Source organism: Vipera ursinii (assembly GCF_947247035.1).
Source record: "Vipera ursinii genome assembly, chromosome: 10".
Lineage (NCBI taxonomy): Eukaryota > Metazoa > Chordata > Lepidosauria > Squamata > Viperidae > Vipera > Vipera ursinii.
This window is the reverse complement of record NC_139520.1, coordinates 6,971,462-6,995,137: the sequence shown is the minus strand read 5'-3', so window position 1 is coordinate 6,995,137 and position 23,676 is coordinate 6,971,462. Positions and strand designations below refer to the sequence as shown.

General features: G+C 41.6%; 2 protein-coding genes across 2 annotated transcripts in view; both read right to left on the bottom strand.

The window, feature by feature from the left end:
• LOC310645164 (receptor-interacting serine/threonine-protein kinase 2-like) overlaps positions 1–14,698 on the bottom strand; it is a 74,684-nt gene extending 59,986 nt beyond the window's left edge. Inside the window, exon 1 of the mRNA XM_083370678.1 lies at positions 14,442–14,698. Within this exon, the coding sequence (XP_083226804.1) occupies positions 14,442–14,600 (159 nt within the window). The 5' untranslated portion in view covers positions 14,601–14,698. The remainder of the gene's footprint in view (positions 1–14,441) is intronic.
• LOC310645173 (cytochrome P450 2J6-like) overlaps positions 6,895–23,676 on the bottom strand; it is an 18,029-nt gene continuing 1,247 nt past the window's right edge. Inside the window, exons 2-9 of the mRNA XM_083370691.1 lie at positions 22,691–22,844; positions 22,090–22,242; positions 20,556–20,716; positions 19,471–19,644; positions 18,798–18,936; positions 18,456–18,643; positions 11,391–11,532; positions 6,895–9,788 (exon numbers count right to left, since the gene is read on the bottom strand). Of these exons, the coding sequence (XP_083226817.1) occupies positions 9,619–9,788; positions 11,391–11,532; positions 18,456–18,643; positions 18,798–18,936; positions 19,471–19,644; positions 20,556–20,716; positions 22,090–22,242; positions 22,691–22,844 (1,281 nt within the window). The 3' untranslated portion in view covers positions 6,895–9,618. The remainder of the gene's footprint in view (positions 9,789–11,390; positions 11,533–18,455; positions 18,644–18,797; positions 18,937–19,470; positions 19,645–20,555; positions 20,717–22,089; positions 22,243–22,690; positions 22,845–23,676) is intronic.

The following is a 23,676-nucleotide window of genomic DNA, read 5'->3' as shown; positions in this document are numbered from 1 at the left end:
ACATTATCATTCATATACGTTTCTGGGCAGTTACACAAATTAGGGGACAGCTCCATACACAGGAGGAAGTGGTGGAAGAGCAGTCAACAGAATCAATTTCTCCTAAGGAAAATGTAGGTGGCCTTCAGTGATTCAGAACTTGGGTAAACCTTGTGAATCCTGCTTAGCATTATGAACTGCAAAATATGTTTTCATACTCCATTCTCAATTTGTTGCTGTGTTAGTCTGAACTCCATGGCAAGCATACCTTGCTAAGCACTGCATCTATGATTGTCTTTTAATCTAAAACATTTGGAGACCAAAATCACATTGCAGAAGAATACCAGGATATCCCAGAGACAACATGAAGCATGGTGGGATGGCTAAGAGTACTTCATGAAAATAGAGGTTGGTGGTTAGTTGTTTCCTAGGCTAGCCATTTTATATAGAGGACTCTTTCCCCTTTCTCCCCAATTCTCTACGAACATCCAAAAGCATTCTCCTAACAGGAATGTTCTAGGACTCCTGCTCTATAAATATTACAAGCACAGAGACAACATGAACAATATATCTTATTTTGGTCAATATAGCTTGGAATTTCATGCAACCAGAATACTAAGCTCCACCCATGCTGCTTCAATATACACACTTACTGGTCAACCTTGAGGTCAACTCAGTTGGGTCCTATGGAAACCCAAACCCACACTGGGATGACAATTCCCCAACCATCCCATCCTGTCCCAGGAGAGCTTACTTATGTTTTCAGCAAACACTTGAATCAAATAAGATGCTTCCTCCAGGATCTTTGCTTCCATTGATTTTTTGCCCACTCCAAAGTTTCTGAGAAGCATCAGTGAAAACCTTCTTTGCTCCTTCCAGACTTCACCATATCTTAATATAAGTAAACCTAAAACAACAACAAAAAATCATCCTGCAGTTATTAACCTTTATCTCGATGTCTATGAAGATTCCAGGTCCTGGTTGTCCCAAAAGTGCTTTGGGCAATTGGGCTTTCTTTGTTTTTCCTTGAAGACCCAATGGTGCTTTTGCAAGAGGCAATTGGATTTTCTTGTTTTTCTTTGAAGATGTTTCGCTTCTCATCCAAGGAGTTTCTTCAGCTCTTCAGCTCAGAGCTGAAGAAGCTTCTTGGATGAGAAGCGAAACATCTTCAAAGAAAATCAAGAAAGTCCAGTTTGCTCCTGAAAAAGCATCTTTGGGACAACCATAGCCTGGATGACTGAGAATATCCATAGACATTTTCTTGAAGACATTTCTCTTCTCATCCAAGAAGCTTCTTCAGTTCATGAACTGAACTGAAGAAGCTTCTTGGATGAGAAGCAAAATGTCAACAAAGGAAAACTTTTGAAAAAGCACCTTTGGGGTACTTTATCTTGCTTATCAGTAACTATTTATTTTTAAAATAAAGGCGTGTTTTAAAAAAATGGCAATAAAAGTAAATGAACAGAGAATCATGAAAATTATACAGTTCATGTTCAATCAATAAAATATAACCATGCCGAGGAACAAATACATTGGATAGGTTTTTTTACAGTATAAAAAATAAATACAATTTTTTTTCAGCAAAATACCAAATTTTCTATTATATTGTTATTCATAAATGTTGCAAAAAAAAAAAAAGAAGAAGAACGGAGCTAATTCTAACATTTAAAGAGGTTTTCTTTTCTTACTGGAAACTTTGAGTCCGAACTCTAGAATTCAAGGAAAAAGGATGATTGGCAGTTGGACAATGAAATGAGAAACTGGGACCCATACCAAGAACAAACAGGCATTTGAAAAAGAAAAAAAAATGAAATGATAGAGAATTACCTTTATTCCTGGTGAAGAAATTTGTTACAGGAAATGATGGCCTCCCAGCAAATTCTGTTCCTTTTATCATGAGGACCTCTTTTACTAACGGAAACCCATGAATGAAGACGGCAGGTGTTGCTCCAAAATAAAGGCTGAAGACAGGACCATATTTTTTTGTTAGCTGAAACCAAGTAACCAAGCTCATTAGCATAGCGGCATCGGGAGATCAGTTGGGATCAAACACGGCAATGTTGCTGCAGAATACTTCATCAAGGATACACTGAGAAATTCACTTAAAGCTCCATGAAACTCCATTCCCCAAAGTTTTTCGGCAATTCTCATAGTGTTGTGGCACCATCGGATCCCGGTTCAGAGGAGTAGGAAGAGTTGGAACTGGTGTTTTTTTAATTTTCCAATTTTACATTTAAGTATTTAAAAAGCAACATGGTGGCTGGGTTAATCAATAGTTGGATAACAAAAACCTTTACTACAAATCTCAAGTTACAGCATCAAATATTTCCTCTTTTTCCCTTAACCGTTACTGTCTCGTATTTAGGCTAATACAGTTCTTATTATATCAACTCAGTAAAAACATCATTATTACATTTATCAATACATTTTTAGCTTATATGTATCTTAATTATTTTTTACATTAAATCTTCATAAACAATCCATATCCTGTTATTAATTTTTTTCCAATTTTTAGTTTCCCACCAATATTCCAACTTAATCTTTGATATTTATATTTTTCAGGTTTTAGGTAACCAAGATTTCCCTTATCTCAATTCATAACACAATCTAATATCCCAAAAACACATTTTATCTATTTGAATATAATCTTGTTCTATTTCCTAAAGGTTATTTATTTCCCACCATATTAAATCATCTACTAATTAATAATACAATATCTCCTTTAATAAATCAAAACCATTGTATGTTACCTGGGTTAATCAATGAATCAAACATTCATAATAATTATTTTTTTCTTTTAGGTCTAATTTTAAAATATTAAACATATGAAATCCTTATTTTCAACTAATTTCCAAATATTTTAAATCTAATGACCAGATTTCCCCTTATCTCAACTTCTCTTTTTAACCCTCTAATTAATAATAAGAAATCCCCTCTAATAAATCAAAACCCCAATTTTCTTCAACCTTATTCTGGCTTTCTTCCTTTGCTAAATAGGCTTCCATATCAGTGCTTTTAGATCATCAAATAGATCTCCCTCTATTATTATATATGTTATTTGAAATAAAGGTGACTATTTAAGTGCCATTTTTTGGAAGAACTAGCCCAATTTGTATTCATTAACTTGTCTCCCTATTATTCCAATTCCCTATCATTGCCCTGATATGTTTATCTTCCATTCAATCTGTTCTTCTTTCTCAAATTTCTTCTGATTTATATAGAAATTTTTTTCCATTTTCAATGTTGTCACTCCCTTTTCTGGATTTTCCATTAACTGTATTGGTTGGTCAATTGAGTCCTCTGTCTTAATATTTGATTGTTCCACTTCTTCTGTTATCTTCTGCGTTGTTAGTTCTTTGGTTGTAATCAAAGTATGGGTTTGTATATCTAAGCTGGTGTCTTGATCTTTATGTTAGGTCTTTTATGTTAGGTTTTTTAAGTCCAAAATTTTTATAATCCTTTTCCCAATTTTATTTCTTTTTTGTAGATAAAAGCAAAAGTCTACAATAAAAATAGGAAAAATTTTGATCCCCAAGTTTCAGGAACATATAAATCCAATTAAATTAAAGTTGTTCTTTCAATGCTTTAATTCCCCTGGGTAGTCAGTTGCTGCTATTCTCAGAGGGTGGGATAGAAATTCCAAAACGGCCGCCATCGATGGAGCCTTGCCACCCGGAAGTCCCATATTTATTCTTTCTGATTACATAAGCAACGCACCCAGCGAAGCTGACACACATAAGATAAAGACTTCACCCAGTAAGTCTGGCACACTGTAGATAAGAAGAGAGAAAGCCGAAGTAGCTAAAAATGTTTCCTTTTGGGTGTTTCCCTAAAGACATCGTATGTTCCCGGGTGGGTTAGGACACTGGGTGTTTTCCTTGCTGTCCTTTTGTGACTCTGCATGTGCCCAAAGACTTGCACACATTCACAATTGATACTCTCTATGCTGTCTCCTAATTCTGGGCAACACCGGGACAATCCAACAAGGATATTTATATTTTATATTATTTATATTTATTAAATTTTTATACCGCCCTTCTCCCGAAGGACTCAGGGCGGTGTACAGGGCAATAAATATTAAAAAACAAAGTACAAAAGTTAAAAAACAATTAAATAATTATGCCCGATATATACAATAATTAAAACCATGTTAAAAACCCAACCCCAAACCCATCAAACCAGGCCGGATTGCTCAAATAAGTAAGTTTTTAGATCCCGCCAGAAGGAACGAAGGTCGGGGGCCATCCGGAGCTCAACCGGCAAGCGGTTCCACAGGTCTGGCACGCCCACAGAGAACGCCCTCCCCTGGGGGCCACCAGTCAACATTCTCTGATCGAAGGCACCCTGAGGAGGCCCTCTCTGTGGGAGCGCACTGGACAGAGGGAAGTTGATGCCGGCCACAGGTGCTGCCGTAGGTAATCCGGACCCATGCCATGTAGGGCTTTGTAGGTTTGACACACCTCCCCTGGAATGTCCGTAAGGTCAGGGGCTGAGGATGATGCAGTCCCAGGCCTATTCAGTATTGGATGAAGTGGTCAACCAGACAGGGAACTGCCTGCCTTCACAAACACAGAGGAGATATTTCCAGCCAGGTGTAATCAATACCATTGTTTAACTCCAATGAAATGGAAGGCTTTAAACCTCACCACGCACATAAGGGAGTTTAAGTAAGCATTCCAACTTTAGAAAAGAGTCTTAATTTATAGAATGCAGGACTTTAAGTAGTAATTGTTGTTTTATCTCAATGTTGCACACTGCCCAGAGTCTCTCTTGTTCTATGTTGTTGGGTTTTTTTGGTGAAAAGATTGGCTATAATTTGATTAATTAACCCGACTTTAGGGGAGAGAGGAAGTACTTGACTTGGAATTCTGCAAAACCTGAATCATAAACTATTCATTCATGCAGTTAAACAACCCTAACCCTAACTCTTCTTCAGTCTTCTGATAGATTATTAATTACTTATTAATCGTATTCAAGTAAGGAATGAGGATTCCGTTGCATCAAATGGCAGGCATTTTCATGGATCCATAAGGTTCTACATATTTTTTCTCAAATCCTGGATGAAATAAAAATTGTGTCTCATGTAACACACACATTCAGGTCTTCCGGCAGGAGCAAAAATGTTGGCAGATGCACTGGCTGAAGTTTAATATGCGAGTGGATAAGAACCCTTACCTGATCAAGGCCCTTCAGAGGGTCCCTGTTAATGAGGTGAAGCAGATTCCCAAGCAGGGGCAGTCTCCATGGCCCAGGGGGAAAGCCTGTGGGACGTTTCACTTTCCAAAACCAGAAGAACAGGAGCGAAAGAACAAGCAGCCAGCTGAAAACATCCATGCTGATCACAGGAATATCTCGCTCTGTGTTTCCCTCCTGCCAATGTCCCTGGCAAGTGAGCCGAAGATTAAATCTTTGAAGTTTGCATTAAAAATTACATGGTGACTGAGACTTAAGGACACACTGTGGGGAGGGGCATTTGTCAAGAACAAACACTGATTCCTTGGAGTTTTGTGTGCTGTTGCTGATCTTGGAAACAACTCTCTGATCTATGTTGTGATTTCTTCTTGGAAACCCTGAAACTCTGACCATCAGACTGGCTTACAAAGTTGATTTGTGTTCAAAGATCTCAGATTGTATTTTGGCTTCTCTTCTGAAACTGCTCAGGGAAGCTAGTGTTTCCACACATTCGTTAGATTTTGGATGTATGTTTCATCCCTTGTTATCTACGTGGCCTTGAGTAAATTACTCTTCTAATCAGACTGTATGTGAAACTACTTGACGCCAGAGGTGGCTGAAGGAGTGTGTGTCTTTGTTCTGGGGCTTGCCAGAAACGTGGCAGCATTTGGGGGAAAATTGGAGCAATTAAAGGGCGGTTTGAATTGCCAGCTGACTGCAGTGCCTCTGTGCTGTGTCCTGGGTCATCACAAGCTGTGTCCCTGTGCAGCTGAGACAATAACATTTGTAATTGCTGTTGTTCAAAATTTGAACTTTTCATTTAGGGCTTTTATTAGCTAAAACAAATTTGCTAAAATCAAATGGAAAAAGGATAAGTAGAAATGTCAAGAATTGCCTGGTGAAACACACCTGTTTGGGGCAGTGGTGGGATTCAGCCAGTTCGCACCACTTTGGCAGGACCAGTAGCTAATTTTTTATTGCCCAGGCCCAGAATGGACTTCCGGAAGCAGCATCTATGCAGAGAACTAGTTGTTCACATATTTGAATTGCACCACTGGTTTCTGGCTTCTAAAATATCAACGAATATTTTCACAGGGTGCAGAAAGGTTAACATGGGCTGTTGGCTCAGAGTTGCATTTATAGCTGAATATTGTCCGACATTCATTGAGGTTGATTTTAAAGTACAATGTCAGGTTGACTAAGATGATAGAACAAGCTAAGCAAAGGCCCATAGCAGGATCCAAACAACTTGGTAATATTTGTTTCTCCTTGGACAAAATTCACAAATGGCAGAAATAACAAAGAATCACTCTGAAAACTGTCTAGCAAGAAGAAGAAGAAGAAGAAGACATGTTTGTGATTTTTTAAATGCCAGACTAAATTACAACCATGCGCCAGAGAGCCGTGTTTACTTGTGCAATATGCAATCTTAGGGAACCAGAAGTAACATGAAAGGGGGAAAAGGCATAACCCTGCAAAAAATCAAAACCAGAAGATTAAGAAATATATCTTCTGTATTTCCTCTCAATGCACATCAGTGAAATCCTGGGGCTCTCCAGGAATCAAGGTTCCTTGATTTCCTTCAGCTCTTTTTCAAGCAGAGAAAAGAACTTTTGCTAGTTGTTAGTAGCGTCTGGTGGCTAGGGGAAATCTTCTCACTCATTGTAAAGCTGCCAGCAAATAGAAGAAAAGCCAAAAACGGTTAATTTGATCATTTATTTATTTATTTATTTAATTTCTATACCGCCCTTCTCCCGAAGGACTCAGGGCGGTGTACAGGGCAATAAAATGCAATAAAAATACAATATACAAAAGTTAAAATGAGAATTAAATAGAATAGCCCAATTGCAGTAAAAAGTTAATTAAAATTACAATTAAAATACCCCAAACCCATCAGACCAGGCCGGCTTGTTCAAATAGGTGAGTTTTCAGGTCACGGCGGAAAGAGCGAAGGTCAGGAGCCATCCGGAGCTCAACCGGTAAATGATTCCAAAGGTCTGGCGCGCCCACAGAGAAGGCCCTCCCCCTGGGGGCCGCCAGCCGACACTCTCTGACCGACGGCACCCTGAGGAGGCCCTCTCTGTGGGAGCGCACTGGATGAAGGGAAGTTGATGCTGGCAGCAGATGCTCCCGTAAGTAATCTGGACCCATGCCATTTAGGGCTTAATAGGTCATCACCAGCACCTTGAATCTCACCCGGAGGGCAACTGGAAGCCAATGCAGCTCACAGAGTAGAGGTGTTACATGGGAGTATTGGGAGACCCCCAACACAACTCACGCGGCCGTATTCTGCACCAGCTGAAGCCTCCAAGTGGTCCTCAAGGGCAGCCCCATGTACAGAGCATTGCAGTAGTCTAAATGAGAGGTCACGAGTGCATGAGTGACTGTACGCAAGGCATCCCGGTCCATATAGGGTCGCAACTGGTGCACCAGGTGAACCTGGGCAAAGGCCCCCCTGGTCACAGCTCCTATATGATCTTCCAGGTAGAGCTGTGAATCCAGGAGGACACCCAAGTTGCGAGCCCTATCTACAGGGGGGTAATACCTCACCCCCCCCATGGTTAAAGATGGAATAACCTGAATTTCCCGAGATGCCGGCACGTACAACCACTCAGTCTTGTCGGGATTGAGCCAAAGCCTGTTCCTCCCCATCCAGACTCGAACCACCTCCAGGCAATGGGACATCACATCGAGGGCATCACAGGGGTGGTTTGAAGTGGAGATGAAAAGCTGGGTATCATCAGCATACTGATGATACCCGACCCCAAAACCACGAATGATCTCACCCAGTGGCTTCATATAGATGTTGAGCAGGAGAGGTGAGAGGAACTCCACAAATGAGAGGCCTTGAGGCCGACCTCTGTCCTCCTACCAGCACCGACTGCGAACGTCCCAGGAGGTAGGAGGAGAACCACTGCAAAACAGTGCCTCCCACTCCCAACCCCCTGAGACGCTGCAGTAAGATACCATGGTCGATGGTATCGAAAGCCTCTGAGAGGTCTAATAGGACTAGGACAGAGGAGCAACCCCTGTCCCGAGCCCGCCAGAGATCATTCACCAGCGTGACCAATACCGTCTCTGTGCTGTACCTGGGCCTGAAGCCCGATTGGTACGGGTCCAGATAATCAGCTTCCTCCAGGAACAGAGGGAGCTGATGCACCACCACGCTCTCAACAACCTTCGCAAGAAAGTGAACGTTGGAGACAGGATGATAGTTGTTCAAAATAGCCGGGTCCAGGACAGGCTTCTTGAGGAGGGATCTCACCACCGCCTCCTTCAAGGCGGCAGGAAAGCTACCCTCACTCAAAGAAGCAGTTATCACTGCCTGGAGCCAACCTCGTGTCCCCTCCCGAGCCGCATGAACCAGCCAGGAGGGGCACGGGTTCAATAAACACGTGGTGGAGCTCAGCCTCCTCATGATCCTGTCCACATCTTCCGGAGTCACAGGATTGAACTCTTCCCAGATAACATCACCAAGACCACCCATGTCACCACCAACAGACTCTGCCCAGTCGGAGTCCAGACCGGTCCGGATCTGAGCGATTTTGTCAGACAGATGTTGGCTAAACTCCTCGGCACAACCCTGCAAGGGCTCCTCCCTCACCTCCTGATTGAGGAGGTCACCCTAAACAGGGTGGCCAGGCAATTATCTGCGGACGCGATGAGGGTAGCAAAGTAGTTAGACCTTGCCGTCCTCATCGCCGCGAGATAAGACCTCATAGAGGACCTTAGTCGCAATCGGTCGGATTCAGACCAGCTGGATCTGCAACAGCTCTCTAGACCCTGTCTCCGACACTTCATCTCCCGGAGCTCCGCAGAGAACCATGGAGCCCACTGGGATCTGCGCTGGGTCAGGGGCCGCATGGGTACAACACGGTCGAGTGCCTCCGTGGCTGCCTTTTCCCAGGCTTCCACCAGGGCATCAGCCGAGCTGTGAGTGAAGGTGGCAGGTGGGGACCCGAGCACCACCTGGAACCGCTCAGGGTCCATTAAGCACCTAGGGCAGAACCATCTTGTTGGTTCCGTAACCCCGCGATGGGGAGTGGCGAAACGGAAGACCAGCTGCAGGAGATGATGATCGGTCCATGACAGGGGCATAATAATTGGAGTCTTTGTTGTTGTTGTTGGATATATTGAAAAAAGAACAGGAAATCCCTTTCAAATTCCATTAGAATTTGATTGGGAGGCAACTGTCCAAACTGAGTGTCCAAATGTTCAAGCTGAAATTTCAATATATAAGAATTATACTCAATTAAATTTGGACCCATTATTCCCAGAGAGCCCTCGTTCACTCTTTTTTGATGAGATGGTTTCACAAAAAAAGAAGAGGCTTCTAATTGCAAGGAAAATCAATTTCCCAAATGTGTGAGACATTTCAAGGTCTGGTGACAGCAACATCGGGAACGCTGAACTTCAAATACCCATCGGTTGTGCTTTAATTTTGAACATTTTTTCCTGGATTCTCGTTTAGGATACCAAGGCCCAGGGTCTTGCAGGCAGTCTGATGTTTTGATGGATCAGGTCCAGCAGGTTTCTCAGGAAGCCAATGCCATATTCAAAACATTTCCCAAACATTATGGTGGCAAGTATGTTAGTGACCGCACTGTCGATATACTCGTAAGGATCAAAAGGCACGCCTGCAGAATACAGCAAAAGAAAAGGGATCACTATAGATCAGGTTAGGCGATTCATTTCTGCCACATGAGAACGTGGGATGGTTGTGAAGGGCTGAACCAATAGGGCTGGGAAGGTACGTAAGGGTGGGAATGACCTTCCGAACAGCCAGACTCTGATGCTGCTGTCCTTCAAAAATGGCTGTGAAGGGTGTGGAGAAGCTTTCAAGTTTCTGCAAGTAGAGCCTTCAGAATTAGGTAGCATTCCTGGAATCTTGCTGGTGTCTGTCTTTGGCCTGGCCTTGATGGTAGGTTGGCTTGCAAAGAGGCAGACAAGTGGGTCCCCAGAACCCAACCGTCCCTTTGTTATCTTTCCTCCACAACAACCCCACCCTGAAAAAGACCCAGATTCTCAGGTCAGGAAGACCCACTTGAGGATCAAGCAGTGCCCTCTGCTCTTCTCCTTTCTTCCTTCCAGTTATCTTAAAGAAAGAGAGCAGAACCTTGGAAAAGTAAATTTTATCATCATAATTAAACAAGGCCTATTATCCACCGGTTGATTTGGTGTAAGATAGCATTTTATTTCTATATTAAGACAAGATCAGTGGTGAATTTGTAGTGCAGGTGGCCTCTAACTGTTGGAGAGGATGGGTTCAGTCAATTGCCTTTTGGATCCTCACTTACACCCATTCACAGGGCTGGCGACATTTCAGCAACACCTTAAAGCGAGATGGGGATTGTGTAACCCCAAAGTGTGGTGTAAGATCTGGAGCTTGAGATTTATCTGGCGACGATAACTGGAAGTTCCTGAGAATGCTGGTGAAGAAGAGGAAGAGCTCCATCCAAGCCAGGTTTTCCCCTAAGCCAGACATGTCAAACACAAGGCCTGGGGGCCGGATGTGGCCCGCAAAGTGGTTTCATGCGGCCCGCAAAGCCATCCTGGAAACAGTGAGGGAACGGCCCCCACTGCCTTGGCCCTGGCCCAGAGACCCTCCTTCTGCCAGAGACCCTCAGATCTGTCCCACTCCTGCCCAGGCCCCCATAGGCACCCTTGATGCGAACCATGTAGAGTTGGCCATGCCCACCCAGTAGGCCATACGCACTCTAGCCACGCCCACCCAGTAGGCCACGCCCACCCTGGCCACACCCACCCGCCCCCCTGAGGGCAACTGCAATGCTGATGCGGCCCTCAATGAAATTGAGTTTGACACCCCTGCCCTAAGCAGACTCTCGGTCCTGGAAAGGCAAAGTGAAGGAGAAAGAGAGAAGCCATTCAAACAGCTGAAGGTTGGCAACTAATTGCAACAGCTGGACACATTTTGTTCTCTATAAAATGATTCCAAATCTGATCAGATTTCCAAAGTTGGTCATGGTTTTTGACTTGTTTCCTTGTCTAAAAACTTGTAGGTTTCTATGGAACATATATTTTATTACATATCTGATATTAACAATAAATTGAGCCCAAGAGCTGATTTCCATAAGTCTCTAAAGAAAGGTTGGGAAGTTTTGAGTTGAGAGAGAGGGAGATGGGGGAGGAGAGAGAGAGAGAGAGAGAGAGAGAGAGAGAGAGAGAGAGAGAGAGAGAGAGAGAGAGAGAGAGAGAGAGAGAGAGAGAGAGTTATTCACCTGCTGAAAATGCCAAAAAGGCTTCTGGTTTCACAAAGTCTCCCTCTTTATTTAGAAAGTTTGAAGGATTGAACTCATTGGGAAACTTCCACTGAGATTCATCATGATGGGCAGACTGGATATTGACAAAAACCATGGTGTCCTGCACAAGTTGAAACAAGTATATCAGGTGGAAGAAAGTCCTCATTGTCTGACATGGCTCTGCATTGAGTTGATCTGGATTGATAAAGAGTTTCCAGTAGACCCCATTGAGATGTGGTTGAAGAACAGCAGGAGAAAATAAGAAAAAAAACAGGGTAGAGTTATGGATCAGGCAGAGCTGAACTCTAAGTAGGAAAAGGAAGAGCAAGGAACTGAGCAGGAGAGGCAGTTAATTAGTAGAAATGTTGGTTAGTAAGCCTGGTTCAGATTTAAGAAGATTCTTTGCTGCAAAAGGACTTTAGAGAACCCCCGCAAACTATGCAAACTATGCCAACTTGACAAAGCACAGAATGAAAAAATGATCAATAAGCCTGTCATAAAAGGTTCAAAATAAAGAGTGAACAGGACTGACGTTGGCCTCTGGCTTTCTCTTGCTCTTACATATAAAGATACAGCTAAGGTCAGCAAGATGCAGAAGGACACGTGCATTGATGTCACTGCATTGGAAACAATGAAAGATTTATGCTTTTACCTTGGGAATTGTATATCCCAAAAGCTGCACATCATTAATGGATGCATGAGGAATTCCAAGAGGAGCAACATTCGAAATCTTAAGGTCAGGATGCCTGGAAAAAAATTATCCAGCCATCATTCATCTTTAGATGCTAAGCACCGGGGAAATCAGGAGATTCAAGCAAATTCAAATAAAGAATTATTGCAAGCTTAAGCTCTACAAGAATCTGGCCAACTGACTATTAAGGGAAAGAAGGAAAAGATAAGAGAGGCATTCAGGGTAGGCTGGACTTAAATCTCTTGCAGGCGCTCAGGGACTCATGACTTATGATGCATTTGACCCCTCCCTGAAGCTCAGCTTGGTCATCTTCTACCTCATGTTGCTTATCAGTAGCGATTAATCTACTTATTTCTTCATTTTTCAAATAGAAATGCATTTTCATATACAATGATATCAGTAAAGGAACAAGGAATTACTGAAATAATACAATGAATGCTCAACTACTAAAGGGTTACCGTGATAAGAAAATTAGATTAAGTAGTTATTTTTATGGCATAAGAAACCATTTTTAATTTTTTCCGGCTGAATGCCAAAATCTCTACAATATTATTATTCCTAAATGTTAAAAATGAAAAAAAGAAGAAGGGAGCTAATTCTAAATATTTCAAGAGATTCTTCTTTCTCTTATATAAAACTTTGTGTCGGCACTCCAGATTGCAGAGGAAAAGGATCGCTGATAGTTGAATAGCATACACGGATAACTTGGGGTCTTACCAAAAATAAACAAGAATTTGGAATTCATAAAATAGAAATAAAAGGTTTGGAAATTATATTCCGTTACCTTTTTTGTTAGTCATGACAACCATTATAGGAATATCTGGCCTCCCAGCAAATTCTGTGCCTTGTATCGTGAGAACCTCCTTTGCTGAAGGAAACCCATGAGTAAAGACCACAGGGGTTACTCCAAGATAAAGGCTGAAGACGGGACCACATTTTTTTTCCTAGCTGAAATGAAATAACCAGCATTAGCATGAAGGCATCAGGAAATCAGTTGGGAAAAAACATTGAGAAATTTGCTTGGAGCTCCATCAAACTCCATTCCCCAAAGTGTTCAGTCAATGCTCCTTCTGGGCCATGCATTGGTGTAACCATAAGCATTTTATATGCAAAAGTTTAATGGGACCACTTAACAAAGTTATCCTTTTCTCCTGTCCTTAGAAGAAGAGTTGGAAACAAACACTGCAGCGATGCAACAACGAGGAGGAACTGAGAGATCATTCATAGCTCCACCGTGTGCCTCCCCTAAAGCTCCTGTACTTTTTAATTCATGCAAAAGAGCAAGAATTCACCCTTCAAGTAGTCCTTGAGTTATTCAGCTGAGTTCATTCAGCAACCGTTTGCAATTAGGACCTATGCCTGAAGTTGTGGCTGTTGCAGCCCCCTATGGACACACAGTGAAAATTTGCTCAACTGAGAAGGCAGGATAAGAAACAACGGATGGAAACTAACCAAGGAGAGAAGCAACCCGGAATTAAGGAGAAACTTCCTAACAGTGAGAATATTTGACCAGCTTGCCTTCAGAAGTGGTGGGTGCTCCATCACTGGAGGCTTCTAAGAAAAGGTTGGACAGCCATTGGTCTAGAATGGTATTGGGTCTCTTGCTTGGCCAAGGGTTAGACTAGAAGACCTCCAAGGTCCCTTCCCACTCTAATATCCTGACACAGAAATTGGTTGATATCTCTAAACAAAATCTCTCTGATTAAAAAATCCTTTAATAAATCTGCTATCAAGCCCCTGTGAGTACCCAGCTTGTTCAATAACAAGCAGTCACTGAATGAATGGTCATTAACTGAGAACTATGTTAATAGATTCGTTGATCTGTCTTTTACTTGATTCTTCTGTTTCATCTATGTCTTCTTTTCTTTCAAAGTATAAAACAATACGGTAAAATTAAAGGTAGGCGAAGGTGAGGAAAGAGAGTCGACTAATTTGGAATTCAACACAAAATGAATCATAAACTATTCGTTCATGCAGACAAACAACACCTTTCTTCAGCCATCTAAAATATCAAATTTTTCCAGTAATTTTTGGAAGGAGGCTGTTTTATTTGGAAACTTGGAAGGAGAACCAAATTCACTTAAAAGAGCTAATGAATTGTTCAGAAATAGTTTGATGCAATTAGGAACGAGGATTCCTCTGGATCAAATGACAGGCATTCTCGTATCTCCATGAGATTCTAAATATTTTTCTCCAAATTCTGGATGAAACAAAAATTGGATCTCATGCAGAAAAAGTTAACAAAAACACACACGCCCTTTCTGTGCTTTCTGGAGCAGCAAAAATGTCGGCAGATTCACCCTGTGGAGCTTAATGTAAGAATGGTTAAAGAGCCTTACTTGATCCAACTCCTTCAGTGGGTCCCTCTTAATGAACTGAAGCAGATTCCCAAGCAGAGGCAGCCTCCGTGGGCCAGGCGGGAAATCCTTGGGACGTTGGTTCTTCCAGAAATAGAGGAATAGGATAAAAAGAACAATCAGCCAGGTGAAAACAGCCATGTTGAAACAGGAAAGTCTCACTCCGGTTTTCTGTTTTTCTGGCTATTGTACTTGGTAAACCAGCCACAGATTAAATATTTAAAATCAGGATGAAGGGTGAAAGGTGTTCAGATGCCAGATTTCATAAGCTGCACTTTGGCAAGCAGAAAATTAATATCAGGAACATCAGGAAAAAAATGTCAAAGTACAGCACTACATACTTGTCTAAATGTCAGAAAACATTTCGCCTCTGAATCTGGAGAACACTGTCCCACAATTCACCAAGCAAAAGGCAACACCATATATACAAACTTGTAGTAGCTAGTATGAAATGCAATTAAGTATTTGGGTTTGGCTAATCTAAAGGTAAAGGCAAAGGTTCCCCCGCAGATACGTGCTAGTCGTTTCCAACTCTAGGGGCCGGTGCTCATCTCTTACATATAATGTCATTGTTTTCCATAAATGCAATCCTACGCTGTATTCTGCCCAGAATCACTTGATCGTGAGCTGAGCATCATAATTAATTATTAACCAAATTCTTACTAATTAATTATTAATTACATAAAGGTAAAGGTTCCCCCACACATGTGTACTAGTCGTTTCTGACTCTAGGGGCCGGTGCTCATCTCCATTTCAAAGCCGAAGAGCCAGCGCTTGTCCAAGGATGTCTCCGTGGTCATGTGGCCGGCATGACTAGACGCCAAAGGCGCATGGAACGCTGTTTCCTTCCCACCGTAGTGGCCCCTATTTTTCTACTTGCATTTTTACATGCTTTCAAACTGCTAGGTTGGCAGAAGCTGGGACGAGTAACAGGCGCTCACTCTGCTACATGGCACTCGGGATTTGACCCGCCAAACTGCCGACCTTCTGATTGACAAGCTCAGCGTCCTAACCCACTGAGCCACCACGTCCCTTTTGGTTAATCTAGGCATTGCAATAATACATATACCAGCCTTCCATGGGAATGTTCATAAGAGTCAAAGATACATCTCAGAGAATCCAACAGAGATGCAGTACATGCAATGTCAATAAAGTTCAACTTTTACAGAGTATAAGAATCTCTCCTATCCATATATTATGTTTACCCAAAGTTTAAATCCTGAGGATTTTCTCCAGCCCTTTAATCGGCGAATGACCCAACTCTGTTTTGGAAATTCCAGGTTCTGGAATTCCTCTCCCTTTGACTGAAAGAAAGGTGGAATTCTCTTAGATTCTGCTTCCATAATAATAGAGATCATTTGGCCACATATAATGCAAGAAGGTACATGTTCAGTTTTAAAAAATTTAGAAGTTGAGAAACAGTTGGAACAAAATCAACCATCGTCATCTCTGTCTGAACCTCTAACCACTGAAAGACAGACTCTAAACCCAACATTTAGCTGTGTATAGACTCTGCATATGGAAAAGGGACTCTGGACATCTAGCAATTGAATGCAACAAGATCTGTAGATTCTTGGACAACATGAGATCTCCTCTGATTCAAGGATTTTAGTGCTGGCCTTGTGCAGACGTGAACCCCTGATGTAACCTTGGGAAAGTAGAATGTGTGAGAACATCCAGAATCTGCCTTGCCTGTCCTTCAAAAGGGATAGGGCAGCATTTGGAGGGGCTGTAAATTCTCCAAAATTAAGTAACATTCCTGGAATGTGATGGTTTCTGTCTCTTAACCTGGCCTTGCCTGTTGGGTGGAGGAGAAGAGGCCAAGGCAGATGGCATAAGAGAGCACTTTATTTATGTTTTAAAACATGATCTTGTGGTGTATTTGAAGTAGAGGTGGCCACTGGCTGTTGGAGAGAATGAAATTGTCTTGAATCAGTTGTTTTGTAGGTCCTCACTTATACCCATTCACAGGGCTGGCGACATTTCAGCAACAGCTTAAAGTGAGATGGGACTTGTGTAATGCTCAGGTGTGGTGTAAAATCTGGAGCTTGAGATTTATCTGGCCACAATAACTGGAAATTTCTGAGAATGCTGGTGAAGAAGAGGAAAAGCTCCATCCGAGCCAGGTTTTCCCCTAAGCAGACTCTTGGTCCTGAAAGCAAAGGAGAAAGAGAGCAGCCATTCAGACAATGAATTTATCCCGACCCACCCAGCTGATCCACTTCTTCTGTGGCTGAAGTTCTGCAGCTGCATTCGGACCTGCATTTTGCAGTCAGACCCTTCCAGAAGGCCTAAGCAGCCGAGTATCGAGCTATGGATTTAATGCACACCCTGGTGCTTGGTTGCTGAGGTCTTGCAGAAGTGAGCTATGGATTCAATCCATAGCTCGGTTCTTAGCTGCACAGGCCCTCCGGAAAGCCCTGTGACTGAGAAATGCAGGCCTGGCTGCAAAAGCGGCCTTAGAAGAAGAAGTGGGCCGGCAAGGAGAAGATTGACTGCAAGGTAAGTGAGTGTGGGGTGGGTGGGGATGCTCCATGCCCCCATCCCCACCCTAGCTTGATTTTTAGGTGTGTGCCTCGACCCAAAACTAGGACTTGTTTTTGAGGTAGGGCTTATATTAGGCCGCCCCCCCCCCAAAAATCAAACTAGGGCTTGTTGTTGGTATAGTGCAGGGGTGTCAAACTGCCAGCCCACGGACCGGACGTGTCATCTGGAAGCCGTGTCTACCCCATTGCCAGCAATGGCAAAACTCTCCCGATACGTTGCCTGACGTCACGTGACATCACGCATTTGAAATGTCTCGTGTAGTAGGCCTTACTTTTGGGAAAACATGGTAGCAACTCAGTCATGTGTTTATGATCTCACTTCAGGTTTCCCTTTCTTTACAGATTTGTGAAAGTCATTAATGCAAGGACTGCCAACAGATTCACTGCTGTAATTCTGAACGGTTGCTAAATGAGGACCATTTCTAAAAACTATGAGAGAAAACCTCCTCTGAGGATCTTATCTGGGAGGATCTATTTCAACTGAGACAGGTACCAAAAGGACTGTCTGAAGGTGGCTCAGGAATTCATCATGTCCTTTGCTTCATCTTGCCCAACCATCTCCAAAGAGAGTTTCACACAGGAAACCTCCCACAAGGCTTTCACACACACAGGAGACGATGTCCCAAGAGTGAATTGTATGATCACAAGGAAATGTTTTTCAGCTGTTCTGTTTCTTTTCAGCTTCATTTCCCTATAGGACACTAAAGTATAATCATAGCTAAGGCACTGACTTCCATAAATCTCTAAAGAAAGGTTGGGTAGTTTGAACTTTATTGCATGGTGTAAGAATTGTCACTAAGACTGTGCATGACACACACAGAGAAGGAGACAATCAGAAAGACAGAGACAGAAATAGAGATAGAGATGGAGTGAAGAATAATTGACCTGCTGAAAACGGCAAGAAGGCTTCCGGCTTCACAAACTCTCCCTCTTCATTCAGGAAGTTGGAGGGGTTGAACTCATTGGGGAACTTCCACTGAGATTCATCATGATGGGCCGACTGGATATTGACAAAAACCATGGTGTCCTGCACAAGCCAAGACAGGTAATTCATGTTGATGAAAGTCATCATTGTCAGACATGGCTCTGGATGAGGTTTCAGATAGACCTCATTGAGATGTGGTTGAAGAACAGCAGATGAAGGTGAAAAGGAATAAGGGCGATCAAGTAGTGCTGAACTCAGAAGTAGAAAAAGAGGAACATGGAGCCAAGTTGAAGAAAGAAAGAAAGAAAGAAAGAAAGAAAGAAAGAAAGAAAGAAAGAAAGAAAGAAAGAAAGAAAGGAAGGAAGGAAGGAAGGAAGGAAGGAAGGAAGGAAGGAAGGAAGGAAGGAAGGAAGGAAGGAAGGAAGGAAACATCTTATTTTCTCAGGTCAGGAAGACACAGGTGATCACATGCAGATTCATCAACACACCATTTCAGGAGAAACAATTAAATGTTTCTGCTTTTACCTTTGGAATTTTATATCCAAAAATCTGTACATTTTCAATGGCTGCATGAGGCAGTCCAAGAGGAATAACATTTGAAATGCGTTGGATTTCATGAATGACGGCATTTGTGTAAGGCAACTTTTTCCGGTCTTCAAACTTCAACATTGCCTTGTTTCCCACAACGGTGTCTATTTCCTTCCAGCATTCCTCTGAGGAACAAATAGCTCAGTTACCTTCGGGAAAGCATTTCTCCGGCTCTGTGTAGACAAGTCTGGTATAGTGCCCAACCAGGTGCCCACCAAAAGTGATGTGACTGAATGTATTACCATTACTAGTCAAAAACACAGTTTCACAATTCTGTACCTTGAACCTCTGGAAAAGCCACCAAATAGAGCAATCCCCACTGTAACGTTCCTGATGTTGTCTCTGTTCCAGCCACAAAGAGGTCGGACAGTGTAATTTCTAGTTGCCCTTCTTCAAAGCTTGAAACTTTTCTCTCTGGCTTTTATTAGTTTAGACAAAAAAATGTTGTTAAAATCAAATGAAGAAGGTATCTTTTCCCAGCCACCTATCCTTTTTAACATCCATCTAAAAATATTCTGAGAAATATGACTAAAGCGTGAAGTTGGGAAAGGAAGAACAAGCAACGTCTTCCAGTGACAACCCATCATAATAGGAAAGTTGAGGGGGAGGATGAGGGTCCCCCAGAGCTGGCAAGGGGGTCTTTCTTCTCAGTCCTGCTTCTGCTACAGCCTGATGGAAAGATCAAATCTACCTTGCGCATTTCTTCTAAATACGCATCGGTGAAATCCCAAGATTCTCCTAGAATTAAGGTCACCTTGGTTGGTTGGGGCTGCACAACATGCAAAGAATAGAGACATGGCTGCATTCTCACAACGTGTCCCCCAGGCAGAAAGAGGACTAGGCTGAACATCTAGAAAAGTCCCTGTATCGATGTTTTTGTTATATTCTCAGGACCCGTAATGCCAGGAAAACAATTCCAAGATGAAAACCATCCGAGACTGAGGAAATTTACCTTCTGCATTTCCTCCAAATACGCATCGGCGAAATCTCGAGGTTCTCCTGGAGTCAAGGTCGACCTGTGTTCTTCCACCTCTTTTTTAATAAAAACATCTACTTCCTTTGCAGTGGCTAGTATCGTCTGGTGGGGCAGGGGGAGACTTCTCACCAAGGGCACCAAATTATAAAGCTGCCAGCAAATTAAAGAAAAAATGAACATGAACTAATTTTACCTTGATATATTGAGCAGGAAAAACATCTTTGTTGTTATTCATAATTTGATAGGCTGTGAAATATCCCAAAAGGTTAAATTTCAGTACAGAAAGTGTCCTAATTAAATGGATAACTGCAGGTGTCAACCAAATCACTCAGAAAGAGGCTTTTACCCACTTGTCCTTGCACTAATTCCTAGGAAGGCAAGAATTTAGAACGGATTATTTATAGCTTAGGGTTGAATTGTGGGTTCCTTGGTGCTGCTGTGGTCCGTCAACTGCCAGCAGAGCTAGCAGCAGAGTCAGACGAGGAGGAGGCTGAACCCAGATGAACAGAATTCAAGGAACTGCCAAACAAGCTAACAAGCTACTAGTATATGAAATGAGAGCAAACCCCACTCCCTACTAGCACTGATGATGTTACCTAGTTTGGTAATGAAACATCTGCAAGAAAACTACCCAGCTCAGAGACCCCCAAGGACTGCACAAACAAGAATATTTCTAAAACCTCCTCCTTCCATTATGTATTCAAGATGGACAGTGATTAATATTTATATGTTATTAGATATAAGTGTGTGTGTGTGTGTGTGTGTGTGTTGTATATAGTATGTTTAGATGTGTATTATGTACATGTACACTTTGGGAGCAAGCAACTAAATTCATTTTTAATGTGTGCCATTGTGCCCATAGTAAAAAATAAAATGAGAATAAAGGTTATCTATCTATCTATCTATCTATCTATCTATCTATCTATCTATCTATCTATCTATCTATCTATCTATCTATCTATCTATCTATCATCTATCTATCTATTTATCTAAAACCTATGAGATATGGACATGTACATTCCCATTAATTATGCATTCCTTTTGTATTCTTTTAAGCATACCAAGCCCCAAGGGCCCACTGCCATTTTGGAACTGTGATGTATCCTATGCAGGAGATTTCTGAGGAAGATGTTGCCATATTCAAAACGTTTCCCAAATAATATGGTAGAAATGATGTTGACGACTGCAGTGTCCATAAATTCATAAGGATCAAAAGGCACCCCTGTGAAATGAAATAAAATGGACTTTTAGGAATTCTTCCTCTTCGTGGTTCTTTAGGGGAGTCACAATATGCGGTTCCCTAAGCAGCTTTACTGGTTGCAGAGGCATCATCAGAAGAATACAAAGTAGATCAATTGTAGATTCCAGATCTCTGATCAGCTCACAATGAACTTCGTGACAAAGGAATCAGGAAGTCAAATGGGATCTTCTAGTTCCAATCTTTTTCTAACAAAAACTTTCTGAAGCTAAAACAAAGTACATCAAAAAGTGTTAGCCCTGGAGGCAGTCCAGACAAATAACAAAGCAGGACTACAAGCTCTACCTTTATTTAAAAGTTAGAGCAACAGAATCTTGCAAGCTTGAAAGTATTTCAACCCTCTGTTTCTTTTACTTTCTGTGAAATGAAAGAGAGTCCCATGTGCAACATTGCCTTCTCTCTTTCTGTGGGCTGCGATATCTTTTAGAAGACGGTCGTCCAGACTACAAATCTGCCTTCCGTCTCCCAAGGTCCTTCTCACATACAATTATGAAAGTGACAGGGAAAAAAGGAGGGGAGAGAAAGGTGCAATTAAGAAGACTGTCTGGGAACTATCAACAGAGAGAAACATCTATGTCTACATGCACACACACATGAAGAGGGAGAGAGAGAGAAAGAAAGAGAGAAGAGAGAGATTATATAGAGAAAGATAATATAGAGAGATATACAGTATATATAGATATGCAGATATATAGAGAGATTAGAGAGAGAGATAGACATGATAGAGAGATTGATAGAGAGATAGACAGACATACAGTATACACACAAACACACATACCCCTCTATTTATGATTGCCTTTCAATCCAATACTTTCTGAGATCATCATATTGCAAAAAGTTACCAGGACATCCCAGAGGCTTTATGAAACATGGTGGGTGATAGGCGCAGTTTGTGTTCACTAAGAGTATTGGAAGAAAATAGTGCTTGATGGTTAGTTATGTTTCGTAGGATAGCCATTTTATGAATCTGCTCTCTTCTCCCCAAATTCCTACTGGCAATCAACATTCTCAGAATTCTGGTTTCCCACCCAGAATGTTCTCCTGATCTACAAATGTTACAAGCACAGTGACAAAATGAAGACTGTGTTATGTTGGTCAATGGAATTTGGAATTTTATGCAACCAGAATGCTATACCTGCAAGCTATAAATATTCTCTTCTACTGGATTCTGCTTTAGGTTTTATGCAATCAGAATCCTAGGCTCCTCCCACTCTGCTTCAATACACACGCACTTAGTGGTCAACCTTGGGGCCAACTCAGTTGAGTTTATGGAAACCAAAGCCAACGCTGCGATGACAATTCCCCAACCATCCCATCCTTTCTCAGGAGAAGCTTACTCATGTTCTCGTTGAACGCTTGAATCAAACACGTGGCCTCCTCCAGGATCTTTGCTTCCATTGATTTTTTGCCCATTCCAAAGTTTCTGAGAAGCATCCTGGAAAACTTTTTTTGTTCCTTCCATACTTCACCATATCTTAAGGTCAATAAACCTGAGAAAACATCCAACAGTAATTAATTTGTATTTATAAGTAGTTATTAATTTATTTAGTTGTTTTTAAGATACATTTTCAGAAGTGATAACGTAAGCAAATGAACAAAGAATTCCTGAAGTTATCCAATCAATCCTCAATTAATAAAAGATAACCATGCCCAGAAAAATACATTGAGTAACTGTTTTATGGTATAAGAAAGAAGTCTGATTTTTTCTCAGCTAAATAACAAAACCTCTACTATATATGTTATTCATAAAGGTTACAATACAAAAAAGGAGTAATTCTAACATTTCTTCTTTCTTTTACTGAAAACATTTGGTCTGTAGTCCAGATTGCAAAGGAAAAGGGACATTTACCCATACCAGAATGGGTAACTTGGATTCTAACAGGCTTTTGGAAGAAGAATAAAATAGAAACAATAGAATCGGGAATCATATTCTATTACCTTTTTTGTTAGTGATTATAGGAATATCTGTCCTTCCAGCAAATTCTATGCCTTTCATCACAAGGACCTCCTTTGCTGAAGAAAACCCATGAGTGAAGACCACAGGTGTTCTTCCAAGATAAAGGCTGAAGACAGGACCATATTTTTTTCCTAGCTGAAATGAAGTAGCCAGGAGTGTTAGCATAACACTATTAGGAAATTAGTTGGGACCAATTACTGCGATGTTGCAACGTTCAAACTCCATTCCCCAAAGTATTTGGTCAACGGTCCTCCTGATTTATGCAAAGGTGTAACTGTAAACAATCTATCTGCAAAAGTTTAATGGGACCACTTAAAAAGGGAAGGATTTTTTGTCATATCTGGCAGAGCTACAGAAGGCTTTGCCTGGCCAACCACTTTTCTTAGAAGAGTTGGAAATAAACATTGCAGCAATGCAACAGCAAGTAAGGAGGGACTGATAGATCAATTATAGCTCCACTTTGTGCCTCCCCCTACACCTTCTGCACTCCCTTGCACATTACAGGGAATTTTCCCTCATTCAAAATTTGTAGGGGTTTTAGAATGTCTACCATAATTTATTGTACAATTCACAGTATTGATTTGATGTTATAGTTTACTATCTATAGACTTTCTTTACTTACATGGATTAATTAAGCATTTTTAAGTCAACACTGAACTTTATATGAAGGCGGTTATAAAAATGTAAGTTTTCAAGCATAGTAGGATTTTTTTTAAAGGAAGTCCTTAGTTAACGATGGAAATTGGCACCAGCAACTCTAAGTTGTTACTAAGCCATAAAGCATGACAGATGTCTATACGTATTTATGACAGCAATTCTGGCCTTTCCACTTGTGTAGTGCTTAAGTGAATCTCATTTCATCTATGTATAAGTATTACTTGAACAGGTGCAATGTCTCATGATAGCCACTGACAACTTCTTGCTGATTTCTCCCATTTACTTTGCTTGTCAGAAGCTGGCAATGAAG